This window comes from Pongo abelii, chromosome 12 (assembly GCF_028885655.2).
Source record: "Pongo abelii isolate AG06213 chromosome 12, NHGRI_mPonAbe1-v2.0_pri, whole genome shotgun sequence".
NCBI classification, from domain to species: domain Eukaryota; kingdom Metazoa; phylum Chordata; class Mammalia; order Primates; family Hominidae; genus Pongo; species Pongo abelii.
Window position 1 is genome coordinate 76,803,599 of NC_071997.2, and position 18,669 is coordinate 76,822,267.

At 35.3% G+C, this 18,669-nt stretch overlaps 1 protein-coding gene and 1 pseudogene across 22 annotated transcripts in view; both read left to right on the forward strand.

Annotated features, from left to right (window-relative positions):
* The window catches only part of PPP4R3B (protein phosphatase 4 regulatory subunit 3B), a 75,658-nt gene that overhangs the window by 30,183 nt on the left and 26,806 nt on the right, over positions 1–18,669 (forward strand). For 6 of the 22 annotated variants that reach the window (NM_001373879.1, XM_054546253.2, XM_054546292.2 and 3 more), the window contains 7 exon segments: positions 771–887; positions 2,354–2,470; positions 5,906–6,037; positions 7,827–7,929; positions 9,273–9,368; positions 10,253–10,294; positions 13,815–13,973. In NM_001373879.1, coding sequence (NP_001360808.1) covers positions 771–887; positions 2,354–2,470; positions 5,906–6,037; positions 7,827–7,929; positions 9,273–9,368; positions 10,253–10,294; positions 13,815–13,973 — 766 coding nt within the window. 22 annotated transcript variants of the gene reach the window in all.
* On the forward strand, positions 8,118–8,207 carry LOC112132230 (small nucleolar RNA U3; annotated as a pseudogene).

Here is an 18,669-nt window from a genome sequence, read left to right on the forward strand (position 1 = left end):
TTCAAGCGATTCTCGTGCCTCAGCCTCCTGAGTAGCTGTGATTACAGGCGTGTGCCACCATGCCCAGCTAATTTTTGTATTTTTAGTAGAGAAAGGGTTTCACCCTGTTGGGCAAGCTGGTCTCAAATCCCTGGACTCAAGTGATCCGCCTGCCTCAGCCTCCCAAAGTGTTGGGATTACAGGCGTGAGCCACTATGCCCCGCCAGATGTCATCATTTCAGAGTATCCTGGCACCTCAAATCCTACATTTAAAAACATATTAAAAACTAGCACCCCATTAAAAGTATATCTTGTGTTTTTGCATACTAATAGACCAATAGGCAAATCCAGCATCATAAACAAAGTATGCATGCTTTCATTTGCCTTTTATCGCCAAATATCTCTGTTGACCTATAAGGTCCCAATGGAGTAAGAAAAATGTTCTAATAACATATTTCAAAGGTTCACTTAGAAAGATGTGTTGTCAAACACCTCCATTCACTGGAAAAAAAAGGAAAAAAGCAGCTTATGATGCATCTTACAGAAAGCCAGCTTACATTTACCTTTTATTGGTGGATTTCTCTTTTTGCTTAATAGCACCCAGTAATGCAAGGTTTAGTTTTAATGGGGTGCTAGTTTTTAATTTGTTTTTAATGTAGTTTTGAGGAGCCGGGATACTCCGAAAAGATGAGATCCTTCAGAAGGGTGAATACCACACCATGTAGATGATTACTATAGTGTGCCCCAAGTTTGTGTTTATCAGTGTCTCACTAAAATTTCTAACATTACAGGTTAATTTTTTCAAGGAGTTTTGTGCATTTTCTCAGACATTACAACCTCAAAACAGGGATGCATTTTTCAAAACTTTGGCAAAATTGGGAATTCTTCCTGCTCTTGAAATTGTAATGGTAATTATGCCGTTTCTTTTCATGTTTTTGAAATTGTAAATTTGTAATACACTTATGTTATGGATGGGAAAGTATGTAATAATGTATATTCAATTCTATAGTTAGCTATCTTATATTGAATTACTACAAGAATATCTTCAGTTTCAGATTTTTATTTAATTTTTAGTATCAGTATGTAATCACTTGCATATAGTATGCTTTCAAGTGAATTAAAAAAACCATGTTTTTGCAAGACTGTTATCTTTTCTGTAACAATATTAAGTGTGTTTCATAGAAGCTAGTAAAATATCTTTTGTTTTTAGATCAGTGAGTGGAATGAGGACAGACTGAAACAAGGGGATTCATGCTGCAACACAGGGTTAGGGCATGGTTCTTAGAGTTTTGTTTATATCAGTTTTATCCATTGGTATTTATTTTATGGAAAATTAAAACAAATTTTTAAAGCATTCATTTAAAAATGATAACCCATTATATGTTAACATAAATAATAGAACTTTTTTCACCACATTTTCTTGAGATTGAAATCAATATAACTTTTATAAAAAATAATTTTTTCAAAACAAAAAATTTAGTGAAAAGAGTACCATTTTTTACTTTTGTTTTTTCTACTAATCCCTCTAATACCTTGCTTTATAGAAGGTGTCTAGATTCACAAAGCAGCTTCTACATTTAATTTGTGGTGATATCATAGGTCACACAGCCTCTGGAAAACCCCACTGTACTTGTGATTGAATGAGAGTGAAAATGACAAAGGCTCAGTATTATTTATTATTATGAAATAGTCTTAATCTTGTATACTTCCTGAAAAGGATGTTAGACCCCTCTCACCAAGGTTACCTGGACCACACTTTGAGAACTGCTGGGTTGGGGAGTGTTTTCAGAATCACCTCAAGATTTTGTAACTTATAAGTCACGTACTCTTCATGTGTTGGAGGGGAAAAGTATTTAGGATTACCACCTTAGAAAACTAAGTTGCAGAAAAGGGTAGAAATGCCCAAAAAGAGTTTTCAAAAGCATGCTCTATTAGGTGAGTCACAGAAAATAGAAACAGTTACTAAGGAGTAACCCTGGCAAATTCAGGACAAAAGGCAGATTCTGGAAGACTTTGAAGTCTTAGCTAGGAGACGTTATTCAAATTTTTACATATATTTAAATAAATCCCCTTCCCATATTTTTTACAGCGTTTGTAAAGCATTGTCTTATAATCCTGTGCCAATTCTTATATTTAAATTCTCTGAATATTTATTTGCAGTGGTAAAAATCAGCAGAAACTAATCTTGAATTGCCTAAAAGTTTTAATATTTGTAAAAAGGAAGAACATACTGGCGAGGTTATACACATTGATTGCAGTAAAACATCTTAATCCAAAAAGTTGAGAGCTAGTGTATGGATTTGGAAAAGAAAAAGGAAATGTGAGAAGAATTTTTGTTAGCAGTCTCTAAGTAACCTAGTTTTCCTTTTATCAGGGCATGGATGATTTGCAAGTCAGATCAGCTGCTACAGATATATTTTCTTATCTAGTAGAATTTAGTCCATCTATGGTCCGAGAGTTTGTAATGCAAGAAGCTCAGCAGAGTGATGACGTAAGTAATAATGCTGTGGTTCTATGTGAATTACCTGTAGAGTAAGTAGTGTTTGCAAACTATTGAGGAAAAAAACATAACATAATTTTAATCTTTCTTGGGAGCAAAATAACAGATTTCTGACTCATTATGACTTTGGCCAAATTAGAATATGTGGCAACTGATTTTGTTTATTGTTAAAAAAAAAAAAAAACCCAGATATTCAAACCAATATTGAGATAAATAGATTATAATAGAATCAGATTTGTAAATATTGGTCTTAAATTTCAAGTGTTAATGAAATGTAATTTCAAGTGTTAATGAAATGTAATTTCAAGCCTTAGGAGATCTACAGGTCAGGTACTTACCTAGGATAACTAAAAAGTTGCTTTTATTTGTTCAAAAAATACGTTTAAGTAGGAATGAAAGTTTAATAATGAATGGATGAGATTGGAGACTATTTTTCTAAGTGCAGTAACTCAGGAATAGAAAACCAAACGTCATATGTTCTCAACTCATAAGTGAGAGCTAAGCTATGAGGATGCAAAGGCATAAGAATGACACAATGGACTTTGGGGACTTGGGGAAAGGGTGGGAAGGGGGTGAAGGATAAAAAAACTACAAATAGGGTGCAGTGTATACTGCTTGGGTGATGGGTGCCCCAAAATCTCACAAATCGCCAGCAAAGAACTCACTCATGTAACCAAACACCACCTGTTCCCCAACCACCTATGGAAATAAAAAACATTAAAAAAAGAAAGTTTAATAATGAGACCAATATTGTGTTTTCCCACTACTGATATATTTAAATTTTCCCCTTAAGCTATTTTAAGGACAAAATGAACAGAGAGCTATAATTTAAAGTACTCTTTTTTTTAATATTAAAAATGCCTTAGTTTTAAGTAGGAGATAATTATAATTGTCTTCCTTTTGTTTTTTTTTTGTTTTTTTTTTTTGAGTCAGAGGTTCATTGTTGTTGCCCAGGCTGGAGTGCAATGGCGCATTCTCGGCTCACTGTAACCTCTGTGCGCCACCACGCCTGGCTAATTGTGTATTTTTGGTAGAGGAGAGGTTTCACCATGTTGTTCAGGGTGGTCTCAAACTCCTGACTTCAGGTGATCCACCCATCTCGGCCTCCTAAAGTGCTGGGATTACAGACATGAGCCACCATGTTGCGATCCACTTGTTAAGGAAAGTTTTTGATTGTCAATTTTAATTTGATGCTTGCATGAGTTACCATTCAATTAAATTATAGTTGTTTTAAGTGTTTTGCATTTAATCCTGTAATGTGTCCTTAGATTTATACTTTCTATGTTTGTTAGTTATTTTCAATGTTTTTTAAAGTGATTTTATTTTAGAATCAACTTGGGCTAATGCTGCAATGTAGTCAGTAGAGAAGTAATATTTTGTGTTCTCTCTCTATATATATTTTAAAAATCAAATGATGCTAATTCTGACTTTAAAGAGAAATGCCTGCTTTATTAATCATTTTATAATCTCATTGATTTATCTGAATGCCACCCTTTACAAAAGATAACTTTGAAATTAACACTCCCATTGCTCCATCTTCAGTGATGTGTGTGATTAAAAGCATTTATCATAAAATGACCATGAATCAATCGCAGACCATGATCTTAGTAAACTGTTAACTTTCAGAATTCTTAACTCTTCAAGCTTTGATTCCTGTTTTAATTAGAAATATTTCTTGTTTAATTGATACATAAGACTTAGAAAAGCAGTGGTTGATTTTTTCACTGTGGAAAGTTCCTTTCTCAGTGTTTTTTTTTCTTATAACAACCTTCAAGGGGTTTCATTTTCTTGAATTTTCTGAGAGCTAACAATTTTACATTTTTAAAACTGTGTTGTCTCAAAATAATTTAGTCCACAAGAGAAGATAAATTAATTACAAAAAAAAAATCCAAATTAAGTCTTCTACATGCTGAATTCTATACTGGGCTGGTGGTGACCTTTAGGAAGGAAACATAAAGTAACTTATCTGTATATTCAGTGGCAGTTGATATTTTAGTGCCTTTTAAAATAAATGCTCAGCATTCAAACATTTCCTTTTGGTAAAGTATTATGGAGCAGATTTGGTTATGGCAACATGGATTACAATATTTAAATATATATTAAGATGAAAGGAAATATTAACATTTTTTACTGTAGTCATTGTTTCTATCCAAGCAGAAAGGGTAAATTTAGCAATAATGTTGTCTTTTTATGCCACAGATTGCACATGTTTTTATATTAATGGCCTTTGAAACGTTCAGTAAAACTTACAGAATCTGAGTGGATAAGTAATACAGTTATTACTGAATTATTTTGTTAGGTGTTTTCTCATTTAAGAATAAAATCTTAGGTTAATTTTTTAGATATGATAACATTTGTGTTATTTTAAAAGAATCCTTATATTTTAAAGATTTATGCTCTCTTATTTACTGAATCCATCAAACCTAAGATATGCAGATGCTAATATTTCCTTGATCTTACCAGACAGTGTCAGTAGAACATTTTTATGTAATTTTGTCATGATTACCACTTGGCTGATAGTGACTGTCAAATGCCATCAGTTACAAAATGTATCTTAATTTTAAGAGGTGAAAATTTTTAAGAAATCTGTTTTAGAATCAATGAAATAAATTTGAACATCTGATTTTCTTTATATTTCCCAATCAGAAAATAGAGATGCCAGCTTAGAATCAGGACAGTCTCTACTAAAAATACAAAAATTAGTCAGGCTTGGTGGCTCACGCCTTTAATCCCAGCTACTAAAGAGGGTGTGAGGCAGGAGACTTGTTTGTAATGAGGTGGTAGTGAGCCCAGATTGCCCCACTGCACTCCAGCCTGGGCAAGAGAACGAGACTCCGTTTCAATAAATAAATAAATAAAACCCAAGAGCATGTTACTAATGTAACAAATCTATTTGATATTAGATTGTTATATAACACAGTGTTCACTTGCATGAAGAGTTGTGTACTGGGTTATTTTTGGTCATTTTTTCTTTTTTTTTTTGTTAGGAAGGATTTACTAGTTAGAGGCTGAGATAATTTGTCTTAGGGTCACGTGATCTTGCTTGTTTAGTCAGCCTCTAAATTTATGCCTGAGTCTGAAACCCAAAATGAGATTTCTGTTAGAACCTCTACTGAACAAGTAATTCTTGTTCAGAATTACTGCTAAAGAATTTGCTTTTCCACTTCCTATAAGTTGCAGCATGCTCTGCTTTTGTGGGTTTTTTTTCCTTCTTCTTTTTTTTTTTCTCGGAGTGGGATTTTTTTTCACTCTAGTGTGTAGTGTTTTATAGAACTTTCAAAAGTATTAGGAATAGAAGTTTAAATAAGCTATTCCATTCTTCGTTTTTTCTCTATATAATTCTCACTTTGCTCTTTCAGTTGGTGTTTTTGTCTTAGATCTAAACCAGGTCTAATGGAAACATGTTTTGTTTTGTTTTGCCACCAGGATATTCTTCTTATTAATGTGGTAATTGAACAAATGATCTGTGATACTGATCCTGAGCTAGGAGGCGCTGTTCAGCTAATGGGACTTCTTCGTACTCTAATTGATCCAGAGAACATGCTGGCTACAACTAATGTAAGAAATTACTCTGACATAAAAATGTTTTGGCCTAGTCAGTTTTAGGTGGCTTTGTAATAAAATTTTGAGAAACAAGTTTTTTAAGTATTTGTCCAGTTGGTATTTAAGTAGCAGTGGTATTCTTATAGCAGTTCATTTGTGGTAAAATACAAAATTGTAATCCATCAAAATCTTAGTAAAATGTTAGGAATTCCATTTATGGCCCTTGGCCTCTATGTGTTAATTTCTTAAAATTTAATACACAACAATGTGAATATACTTAACACTACTAAACTGTACACTTAAAAATGATAAAATTATTATTATTATTATTTTGAGACAGAGTCTCGCTCTGTCACCAGGCTGGAGTGCAGTGGCGTGATCTCAGCTCACTGCAACCTCCACCTCTCAGGTTCAAGCGATTCTCCTGCCTCAGCCTCCCGAGTAGCTGGGATTCCAGATGCGCGCCACCACACCTGGCTAATTTTTGTATTTTTAGTAGAGATGGGGTTTCACCATGTTGGTCAGGCTGGTCTTGAACCCCTGACCTCAGGTGATCCACCCGCCTCAGCCTCCCAAAGTGCTGGGATTACAGGTTTGAGCCACCATGCCCGGCCAATAAATTTTTAAATAGCAAGTTTTATGTTGCGTGATTTTATCACCATAAAAAAGGAAAAATTTAAATATACTGAATGATCTTAATTACATAAGACATTTAAAAAGATTTAAGGATTAAGTCCTTAATACTTAAGGGTTAGATACTCCAGAATATTAATAGTCATTCTCTCAATATGGAGGGATATTTTTCTTTATAAAATTTCCTTCATATTTAGAGAATATGTACATTGTTTTTAAATCATTACAAGTTTGTATACCCAATTGTGTAAAAAATAGTGGCAAAATTCATAGACATTATTTTCCAAATTTTCAAATTATAAAAAATTAAAATGTTAAAAGTTGATTTAAATTTTGTCTTTTCATCTAGTGGCTTGATAAAGTGATTCAGTGGTTTTTAAAATTTAGATAGAGTTGGTGAAATCTGGGGTTCCACATTTTAGGTAGTTAAGTTGCTATCACATGGGCTTAATTGGTTCTTTTTCTTTCTAAACATTTTTATTCTTCCAAAACAGATTCAAATGTGCCTTTTTTCCCCACATTTGAATGTTATTTTTAAAGTTGAGAGAATTTTCTTTCTTTGTTACTTTCTTGGGAAAAACTCAATACACTGCAAAGAGAGAGAGACAAGTGGGATCAATAGTGATTATGGTGCATGCTGTTCTGACTTACATGTTGTTTATTTTGTGTCTGTTTTACCTCAAGTATTTATTTGTGTCGAGAACACTTAAAATCTACTCTCTTAGCAGTTTGCAAGTGTAATAAATTGTTAGTAATATGTTGTTATTATATATGTTGTACAATAGATTGGTTCTTCACTGCATTTCATATTCATATCTCAGGCATCTTTTAAAAAAACTATTTTGAATAATTTTCCTCAGAAAACATTTTGTGATGCTGTCTGATCTTTATCTTGCCTTCATTTTTACTTAGTATATAATATGAAGTAGACTTAATTTTCAGTTCCACAGAAATAAGATTAAAGTGAATATAGTTAATTTTTGGTTCTTTCACAATGTATAACCAAGTGTTTGATTTTTTTCACAGTATCTTAAAGTATCTGCTTATATATGATCTGTACTGCTAATTCTTTTTGTTTTGTTTTGGTTCTGGAAAAGGTATGTACTGCTAATCTTGAAGATGTTTTTATTTACAAAAGTAACAGTATTGTTTAAAAAATTCTATGTTTCAGAAAACTGAAAAAAGTGAATTTCTAAATTTTTTCTACAACCATTGTATGCATGTTCTCACGGCACCACTTTTGACCAATACTTCAGAAGACAAATGTGAAAAGGGTAGGGTCTCTTTATTTATCTGCTGTGATTTCTGTTTTTAAAGAAGGATGAGATAAATATTAAACTAACAGGCAATTTACTTGAGACTTTATATGACAGGGAGATTATGACTGAAAAACTTAAACTGCAATATAAAATTATGATTTTCTTGTTTCTTAGGGTTATGGAAGTGAATGATAAAATGTGGCAAGACTATTCTTTCAGGGGCCATTTCTATAGTTTGTTACTACAGAAGTTTCTCTGAATGTGTAGACCACTGGCAGAGAAAAAAAGAAAATGTGGCAAACAGTATTACACACTAAGGAATTGAGATGTAGACACTTATCAAAAGAAAGCATTGTCACCAAATTTGTGAGAGTTGATATCTGGAATGAGTAGGAGCAAATAGTATAAAGATTTTAACTTAGCCTCCAAATGCACATTCATATGCCAATATATGCTAATATATAGGGGCAAGGCTTTTTCATTAGTATTTTTAAAATTGCATTTCCATATTCTCTTTCTTGTGTAATTGGCACCTGTAATTCATCAGCTGCAATTTCTGTTTTCAGTTTATTAAAATGGAGTGAAAATCTAAAAATATTTTTGAAGGAGTCTGAGTGCAGAATCCTATGGTTTTAGTATATCCGTCTAGGTAATTATAGTTGCATGTATCTAATTTGGAGGTAATTTTTAAATTGAGTTCTACTATATTCAACTTAGCCATAGATATTACAGTTCTCTGAGATTTCATCAATCTCATATGTTACCATATGACCATAATACATACTAACATAAGCAAAGGACTTTGAAAAGCGTACAACTTAATTAGTGAAATCAGAAATATGTGGGGCATAATAGAACATTAGCCACTATCTGAGAATATTTGTTAACCTGAAGAGTCACTTAAAAGGAAGTTAGGAGAATGTTTATGAAACTAATAAAGTTGAAACGTGGGCACACCCTGTGTAATACTATCAGTTCCATTTCTGAGTATATACTCTAGAGAATGTTTGTGCATATGCATGACAGGTACAAGAATGTTTCTGCATTGTTTGTGGTAGGAAAATGAATAAAATATGGTTTTTTCATATAATGGAATACTATATAGCAGTTAAAATAATTGAATTTTGATGTATCAACTGAATAATTCCCCAAAATATCAAGGTGAATGGGTACAAAAGCACATCACAGAGGGTTTTCTTGCAGAATGGTTCCATTTATATAAATGAAAATAATGCATTTTTTATGTTCATTTTAATAACACACTTCCAGCTTACAGAAATATATAGATAATAATATAACAGACACTCATATACTCCCTGTTGTCTTTATCAAAACTAACTTGCCATATTTTTTTTCAGATTTTTTTTTAAAACATTACAGATATAGTTGGAGTTTCGTATGTACCCCTTCACATTCCCATTCCCATTCTACCCCCTCTTCCTCCATCTCTCAAGGTATGCTGTATTTGGAGTTTATCACTCCTATATTTACTTAATGTTGTTATGATGTGTATATACGGTATTTTCATATTTTCAAAGTTGCTGTAAATTTAATGTCTGTCATACATATTATTCTGCATATTTTTTATCCAGTGTTAGTTTTGAGATCTATTCGTATTGATACCTGTTCATATTGGTCTAATTCATATTGAAATAGAGTTCTTATTTATTTTTAACTCCTACATAATCCTCTCTTATGAGTATGCTGTAATTGAGCCATTCTGCCTCTAATGTGCATTTGTTTCTAGCTTTTTGCTATTACAAATAATGCTCCAGTTACATTCTTGTGTTTTCCTGTGCACATGTGCCTTGATGTGCTCTAGAATGTATTTCTAGAAATTGGAACTTATTTATAATGGCCTACTTAATTGGGTTTTTTTTTTTTAATTTAAAGCATAAACACATTCATTATTCTGGAGTTTTAAAAATTCCTGCATTTTCTGTTTTTAAAAATGAGGTGTATAATGGATGATCAAATGCAAATGTTATTTTAAAAAATTAAAAATGGTAAAACAAAAATGAGATGAAGAGAAATATCCTAATTGTTGAATGATGAATAGGAGAAGGTAAAAGAAAATATGTCAATTTTATCTCTGGTTGTAATCTTACTTTTTATCAGAATATTTATGCTATGTTGTCTTTTTATAATTCCACATCTACATCCACTTTTGTAAAAGACTGCAGATATAGTTATAATTTTGCTGAAGCAACCAAGTCTTAATGGTTATTTTGAGGGTAAAAGGAGATTATGATTGAAGACATGCATTGTATATTATAAAGTACTAGGGAAATGTGGGCTATTATTACTGAAGTATTTTAATTTTTAATTTTTTTATTAGATAATATGGTTGGATCAAATAAAAACAACACAATTTGTCCCGGTAAGTATAAATTCATACTTTATGAATACATGCAGATTATCAACTTTTTTCTACTCTAAGTGTAATGCACTTATATAAGGCTAAGAAAAGCATATTTTGGCATAAAAACAAAATCCAAGAACAAATTTACTTTTGTAATTCCACTATCTCCAATATTAAAAATAGAAAACGAGTTGGAATTCTATTGTTTTTTTCCCTGAAAATTTATAGCTTGTTTTCTGATGTTGTTATGAGAAGGCATTGTCTGAAAGTTGAGGATTTAGTTCTTATTTTTGAAATGTAGTAAACTAAGACCAATTACTTTGCAACTAATTTTCATGACCACTTTGTGCTTATTGTTCATGAATCTGAGTCTGAAAGCAGTTGTTTCTACTTAGAATAGGCATACTAGGTATGGGCTTGATACTAATAAAGGCATGTGCTGTGTGCACCTACCATCCCATGCCTTTTCTGCCAGCCTCATCAAATCTCAAAGGCGAGCCAGTTTCAAATAAGAAGGCTGTTTAGAGATTGGACTATTTAGAGATATAAGTAATTTCTTGTCCCCGTTATAAAGATGAAGACAAGACATTTGTTTAACAGTGTAGGTCATTGTTTTTCTTTTTTATTTTTTTTGAGATGGAGTCGCGCTCTGTCACCCAGGCTGGAGTGCAGTGGTGCAGTCTCGGCTCACTGTAACTTCCGCCTCCTGAGCTCAAGTGATTCTTCTGCTTCAGCCTCCCGAGTTTTTGTATTTTTAGTAGAGACGGGGTTTCACCATGTTAGCCAGGGTGGTCTCGATCTCCTGACCTCGCGATCCACCCGCCTCGGCCTCCCAAAGTGCTGGGATTACAGGCGTGAGCCACCGCGCCCGGCCTGTTTTTGTTTTTTAAATTTAATTTCCACATACAGCATTGAGGGTCAAGGTTAAAAAATATTTTGTAATAAAATTTGGGAATTGAGAAAGAAGAATTGCTTTTTTTGTTTGTTTGAGACAGAGTCTCACTCTCACCCAGGCTAGAGTGCAGTAGCACGATTTCGGCTCACTGCATCCTCCACCTCCTGGGTTCAAACGATCTCCTGCCTCAGCCTCCCAAGTAGCTGGAATTACAGGTGTGTGCCATCATGCCCAACTAATTTTTTTATATTTTTATTAGAGACGGGGTTTCACCATGTTGGCCAGACTGGTCTCAAACTCCTGACCTCAGGCGATCCACCCACCTTGGCCTCCCAAAGTGCTGGGATTACAGGCATGAGCCATTGCACCTGGCCAGGAATTGCTTTTAATGGTGAGGGACTAGTTCAAATTTTGGCTGTGGTACTGCCTGTTAGAGAAATTGGTCTGGAGCAAGTGAAACTCTTTACTTGCATTTGAAGTAGAAACAATCCTTGAAATATCAGAATTTTATTTTGTGTATTTATATGTGATGGTCATTCTGTTATTAGAATGCTAATTTATTCCCAATAGTGTTGTAGTTCCCCAAAATATTTATGTATATAATCTCAAGTAAATAAAATAGTTGTACTAGATGATGTCATTTTTTAAAAAAATCCGTAAGACTGTGATTTTACAATTTCCTTACAGCTTAATATTTCCTTGTCTAGCCAAGCATGGTGGCTTCACACCTGTAATCTCAGCACTTTGGGAGGCCGAGGCAGGAGGATTGGTTGAGCCCAGGAGTTAGAGACCAGCCTGGGCAACATAGTGAGACCTCGTCTCTACAAAAAATAAACTGGGCATGGTGGTATATCCCTGTGGTCCCAGCTACTAGGGAGGCTGAGGTGGCAGGATCACTTGAGGCTGGGAGGTTGAGGCTGCATTGAGCCGAAATTGCACCAGTGCCCTCCAGCCTGGGTCTCAAAACAACAAGAAAATATTTCTTTGTCTAAAGCACTTATAATACGGGTGGTGTGTGATTGTCCATATGAGCCCTTGACATAAATTAAAATTTGATGTTCAGGATGCAGTTCAAAATCATTTCATGAATGTATAAACCAAAGCCTCGGAAAGAAAAAATGCAAGTTTATTCAGTAGGTCCCTCTCTATGGATATCATGAGTTGATATTTTAAAAGTTGTATATAGGCCGGGCGTGGTGGCTCACGCCTGTAATCCCAGCACTTTGGGAGGCTGAGGTGGGCGGATCACGAGGTCAGGAGATCAAGACCATCCTGGCTAACATGGTAAAACCCCGTCTCTACTGAAAACACACAAAAAATTAGCCGGGCGTTGTGGCGGGCGCCTGTAGTCCCAGCTACTCGGGAGGCTGAGGCAGGAGAATGGTGTGAACCCGGGGGGTGGAGCTTGCAGTGAGCCGAGGTCACGCCACTGCACTCCAGTCTGGGCTACAGAGCGAGACTCCGTCTCAAAAAAAAAAAACAAAAAATTGTATATGAAATTATATTAGATCATGTTTAAGAATCTTAGGCTGGGTGCAGTGGCTCACGCCTGTAATCCCAGCACTTTGGGTGGCTGAGGCGGGCAGATCACCAGGTCGGGAGATCCAGACCATCCTGGCTAACACGGTGAAACCCCATCTCTACTAAAAATACAAAAAAATTAGCTGGGTGCGGTGGCAGGCACCTGTAGTCCCAGCTACTCGGGAGGCTAAGGCAGGAGAATGTCGTGAACCCGGGAGATGGAGCTTGCTGTGAGCCAAGACCGCGCCACTGCACTCCAGCCTGGGCGACAGAACAAGACTCCATATCAAAAAAAAAAAAAAAAAAAAGAATCTTGATGTAATATTTTTCACTTGGTATTCAAACAGCCAAAAATATCCTTTTCTTAAAATGTCTTTTCTAAAAGCATATAATTTTTCTTGAGAAATTTGCACTGAGCCACCTTAGGCAAAAAGTTTTAAGTATTTTTTTTAACAATGGGCCCTTTTATAGATTTATTAATATTAATAATATAGCATTTATTACAGAAACATTACTAAGAACTCCTCAGTGCTATCAAGGTATTATTATCATGTTCATATATTTTTATTGCTTTTCTTTCTGTATTTCATATTTTATGCAAATATGAGTCTTAGCTATCTGGTAGGTAAAACTGATAATATGCTTCTGGAGAGTCTGCCTAATGAAAAAGTAAAAATCTACAGCCTTTTTAATGGATATGAAAATGGAGGAAATCGGCCAGGTGCAGGGGCTTACACTTGTAATCCCAGCACTTTGGGAGGCTCAGGTGGGAGCATCGCTTGAGCCCAGGAGTTTGAGACCAGCCCAGACAACATAGTGAGGCCCCATCTCTACAAAAAAATTGAAAAGAAAAAAATTAGCTAGCATGGTGGCGTACATCTGTAGTTCCAGCTACTCTGGCAGCTGAGATGGGAGGATCAGTTGAGCCTGGGAGGTGGAAGCTGCAATGTGCCATGATCACGCCCCCACACTCCAAACTGGGTGGCAGAGTGAGACTTTGTCTCAAAAAAAAAGAAGGAATTACAGTTTAGATTTTGTTATAAAATATATTATGTAAGCTTTATTTATTCTTTATTTAGATATATTCAGTATTTATTTTCATGAGATTACTTTCTTTTGTAGATAATTATCAAACAGCACAGCTACTTGCCTTAATTTTAGAGTTACTCACATTTTGTGTGGAACATCACACATATCACATAAAAAACTATATTATGAACAAGGACTTGCTAAGAAGAGTCTTGGTCTTGATGAATTCAAAGCACACTTTTCTGGCCTTGTGTAAGTATAAAATGTTTTAAGGAGCAACATTTTTAATAGAGATAAAGCTGAAGTTACCCATTTGAAGTTATTTATTAGCAGTGTATATTCTATGAATGAGATGATTGTGAGAAGTCCTATTCTTTTGTTCTTATTTAAAGGGCAAGAGGACTAGATTGTAGTGATTGTCCCACCCACATATTGCTCACATTTAGATTTAATGAGCCTAACTTTTGTTGTGATACATTACCATGTGCAGTGACAGCATTTTACTAACAGAGCCAGTCCTGCTGTTTTTTTACATCTGCCTCATCAAACTGTCATTTAGTAGTCACTCTTTATAATTATCCTGATATTTGCATCAATGTTGATTTTTAGCAGACTATAAACTTTCACCTTCATAATTTCACCTGCAGAGAAAGAAACATCCTCCCTCCAAATGAAAAGTAATTTGTGGTTTTATTCTGACCATAAAAATTATATTTTAAATATAGACATTTAATGTATAGAGAAAATGTTAATCTCCCTAATCTTTATTTTTATGGACTTAAAATAGCCAGTGTTAACTGTCTGCATTATTTCTTTTTTTCATACCTGTACCAATTTATGTAATAAGCATATTCACACATGTATAGAGGATTTTTTTGTGTTTTTTATATTTACAAAACAGTATCATACCAACACATTTCTCAGCCCCCTAATACTACTCTAGCTTAATCAATATTGTGTAGACTAATTTTATTCCTGGAGATAGCTGAGTAAGATTTTATAGTATGGCTCTTCCACAGATTCTTCTGCCATTCTCCAGTGGATAAATTACAAGATTGTTTTTGCTTTTTTGCCACTCCACATCTCACTGTTGTAAATAGTCTAGTACATAAATCTTTTAAGTACTGGTTTATTTCTTTCTATAGGATAGATTCTCCGTAATGGGATTGGTAAGACAAAATGTTTATCTGTTTTATACTTTTTAATGTATCTCTAAGTTTTAATTTACCATATAGCTGCCAGATTACTTCCCCCAAAATTGAAGCACTTTGACATTCTCCCAGCATTCAGTGTTACTAATTTTAAAATATTATCAATCTGATAATGAAAAATGTGGTATCTCATTGTTATTCTAATTTGCATTTTCCCTGACAGCATCTTTTGATATATTAGTGTACTTTGCATTTTTATCTGTTGTGAATTGCCAGTTACCTTTTTCTTAGAGCTTTTTGTATATTAGAGATACTAACAATTTATCATGTTTTGAGGAGAAAATGTCCATCTTCATTGTCTTTTGTCTTTGCCTTTATTTATAGTATTGTTTTCCACATAACTAAAATTTCTTTATGATGACAAAAATGTCTTTCTTTTCCTTTTATGACATTTGGGTTTTTTGTTTTGCTTAGGAAAGTCTTTGTCCTAAGATTATGCAGATATTCTCACTTTCTTCTAATATTTTATTTCCTTTTTTACATTTATATATGTAACACATGTGAAATTTGTTTTTGCATATACTTTGAAATGGGAGTGTTTGAAATGAGTGTTTCCCAGATATATAGCCAACAGTATCAGCACTTTTATTAAGGCAACCATAGTTTTCCTCTTTCCTTCTGAATTGAAATATCATTTTTGTTAAATAAGTTAACATATATATACTTTTATTTTATTTCTGGATTGTCATTTAATTTCACCAAATGAAAAAGTACCAGTGTTGGCCAGGCGCAGTGGCTCATGCCTGTAATCCCAGCACTTTGGGAGGCCAAGGTGGGTGGATCACCTGAGGTCAGGAGTTCGAGAGCAGCCTGGGCAACATAACTGTCTCTACTAAAAATACAAAAATTAGCCAGGCGTGGTGGTGTGTGTCTGTAATCCCAGCTACTCAGGAAGCTGAGGCAGGAGAATCGCTTGAACCTGGGAGATGGAGGTTGCAGTGAGCTGAAATCGCAACACTGCACTCTAGCCTGGGCAACAGAGCAAGACTCTGTCTCAAAATACAAACAAACAAACAAAAAACCAGTGTTTATTATATTATGCCAGGCATTATAGTGTCTCTATTATAAGGTTTAATACCTACTGAGACCCCTTCACTTTTGTTTTTCATACTTTTCTTGGTTGTTCTTAGACATTTTTTTCTTTCATAATAACTGATTGTATCCAGTTCATTTTGATTGGAATTACATTATATTTTTATATTAATTTTGGAATGGTTGGTGTTCTTAAGACAGATTTTCCTATTTGGCTCTCGTTAAATAGTACTTTTTGATGATTGCAGAATACTTCCCTTAATATGAACATGTCAGTTGAATGCATTTCCTTTTTCTTTTTTTTTTTTTTTTTTGAGATGGAGTCTCGCTCTGTTGCCCAGGCTGGAGTGCAGTGGTGCAGTCTCGGCTCACTGCAACTTCTGCTTCCCAGGTTCAAGTGATTCTCCTGCCTCAGCCTCTCGAGTAGCTGGGATTACAAGTGCACACCTGGCTAATTTTTTGTATTTTTAGTAGAGATGGGATTTCACCATGTTGGCCAAGCTAGTTTCAAACTCCTGACCTCATGATCCACCCTCCTCGGCCTCCCAAAGGGCTGAGATTACAGGCATGAACCACCGCCCCCAGTCACAATTTCCAATATTTAAATATTTATATTGTTTCAAGATTTCTATTATTATAAGCAGTGTTGTTGTAACTGTAGTTTTGTGTACATGTCAGTTCATTTACCAGCAGTGTAGAAGTGTGCCTCTTTGCTCACACACTTGCCAGTGCTTCAGTCTTTTGCATCTTAAGTAAACCATTTCTTATCCTGCCACAAAAAGAGGGAAGATTGTAAGTCTAACACTTCTCCCCATACTTGTTTGGTGTTACAGTTAACATTTATACCTTACATGGCCTATTTCTGTTTTATTCTCAGATAATGTTTAGAACCTCTTGTGACAGGCACAACTTCTTTATTTAATGAGCTTCATCTATGAACAGAGGGTTGGAATGAGAAAATGACTTATAAAATCAGAAGCCTTGTGTTTTGAAGATTTGGCTAGTGGTATCTGTAGAGTAAACTACTTAGGGGAAAGGATACAAGTTAAAGGATCAACAAATATAAAAATAAAGGATTGAAATTATAGTCCTTCCTGTTCCATAAGATTTTTAGCAGTAATATTGCTAAATTTAATAAGCTTTATTTAGCTAGTCACGAGTTAAAAAGGAGATTTCTTTTCATCGTCCTCAAATGTGAAGTCAAGTTGTACTTCTTATTCATTACTCTGTTTTACTTTTAACAAATACAATCTGATCTGCCACAGTGCATATTTAGCCAGGTAAAATAGCTTGTAAGCAATTGGTACATAAGAGAATGATATAATTATAATACGGAGATAGGATTGGTTCACAAATTGTTTGTTTTTTGAGACAGAGTCTCACTCTGTCACCCATGCTGAGGTGCAGTGGCACGATCTCAGCTCACTGCAACCTCCACCTCCCGGGTTCAAGTGATTCTCCTGCCTCAGTCTCCCGAGTAGCTGGAACTACAGGCGCCTGCCAGCACACCTGGCTAATTTTTTGTATTTTAGTAAAGACGGGGTTTCACCATGTTGGCCAGGCTTGTCTTGATCTCCTGATCTCATGATCTGCCTGCCTCAACACAAATGTTTTTTTCAAGGCAAGGAGAAGTAGAATAGTGTGAGTGGAAATAGCCTTCATCAGAGAAGTAAAAAACCTTTAGATCTCCTGTTACATGGTTGGCATCTGGCATCAGGAGCCTCTTTAGTGTAGGGACCAGCCCCACAGGGTCGGTGGGTTTTTCTCCCTGTGTGCAGAGACGAGAGATTGTAGAAATAAAGACACAAGACAGAGATAAAAGACAGCTGGGCCCGGGGTACCACTACCACCAAGACGCGGAGACCGGTAGTGGCCCCGAATGCCAGGCTGTGCTGATATTTATTGGATACAAGACAAAGGGGCAGAATAAGGAGTGTGAACCATCTCCAATGATAGGTAAGACCACATGGGTCACGTGTCCACTGGACAGGGGGCCCCTCCTTGCCTGGCAGCCGAGGCAGAGAGAGAGAGGAGAAAGAGAGAGAGAGACAGCTTACACCATTATTTCTGCTTATCAGAGACTTAGTACTTTTACTAATTTGCTACTGCTATCTAGAAGGCAGAGCCAGGTGTACAGGATGGAACATGAAGGTGGACTAGGAGCATGACCACTGAAGCACAGCATCACAGGGAGACGATTAGCCCTCCGGATAACTGCGGGTGGGCCTGACTAATGTCAGGCCCTCCACAAGAGGTGGAGGAGTAGAGTCTTCTCTAAATTCCCCCAGGGAAAGGGAGACTCCCTTTCCTGGTCTGCTAAGTAACGGGTGTTTTTCCTTGACACTAATGCTACCGCTAGACCATGGTCCGCTTGGCAACGGGCGTCTTCCCAGACGCTGGCATTACCACTAGACCAAGGAGCCCTCTGGTGGCCGTGTCCAGGCATAACAGAAGGTTCACACACTTGTCTTTTGGTCACTTCTCACTATGTCCCCTCAGCTTCTATCTCTGCATGGCCTGGTTTTTCCTAGGTTATGATTGTAGAGTGAGGATTATTATAATATTGGAATAAAGAGTAATTACTACAAACTAATGATTAATGATATTCATATATAATCGTATCTAAGATCTATATCTAGTATAACTATTCTTATTTTATATATTTTATTATACTAGAACAGCTCGTGCCCTCAGTCTCTTGCCTC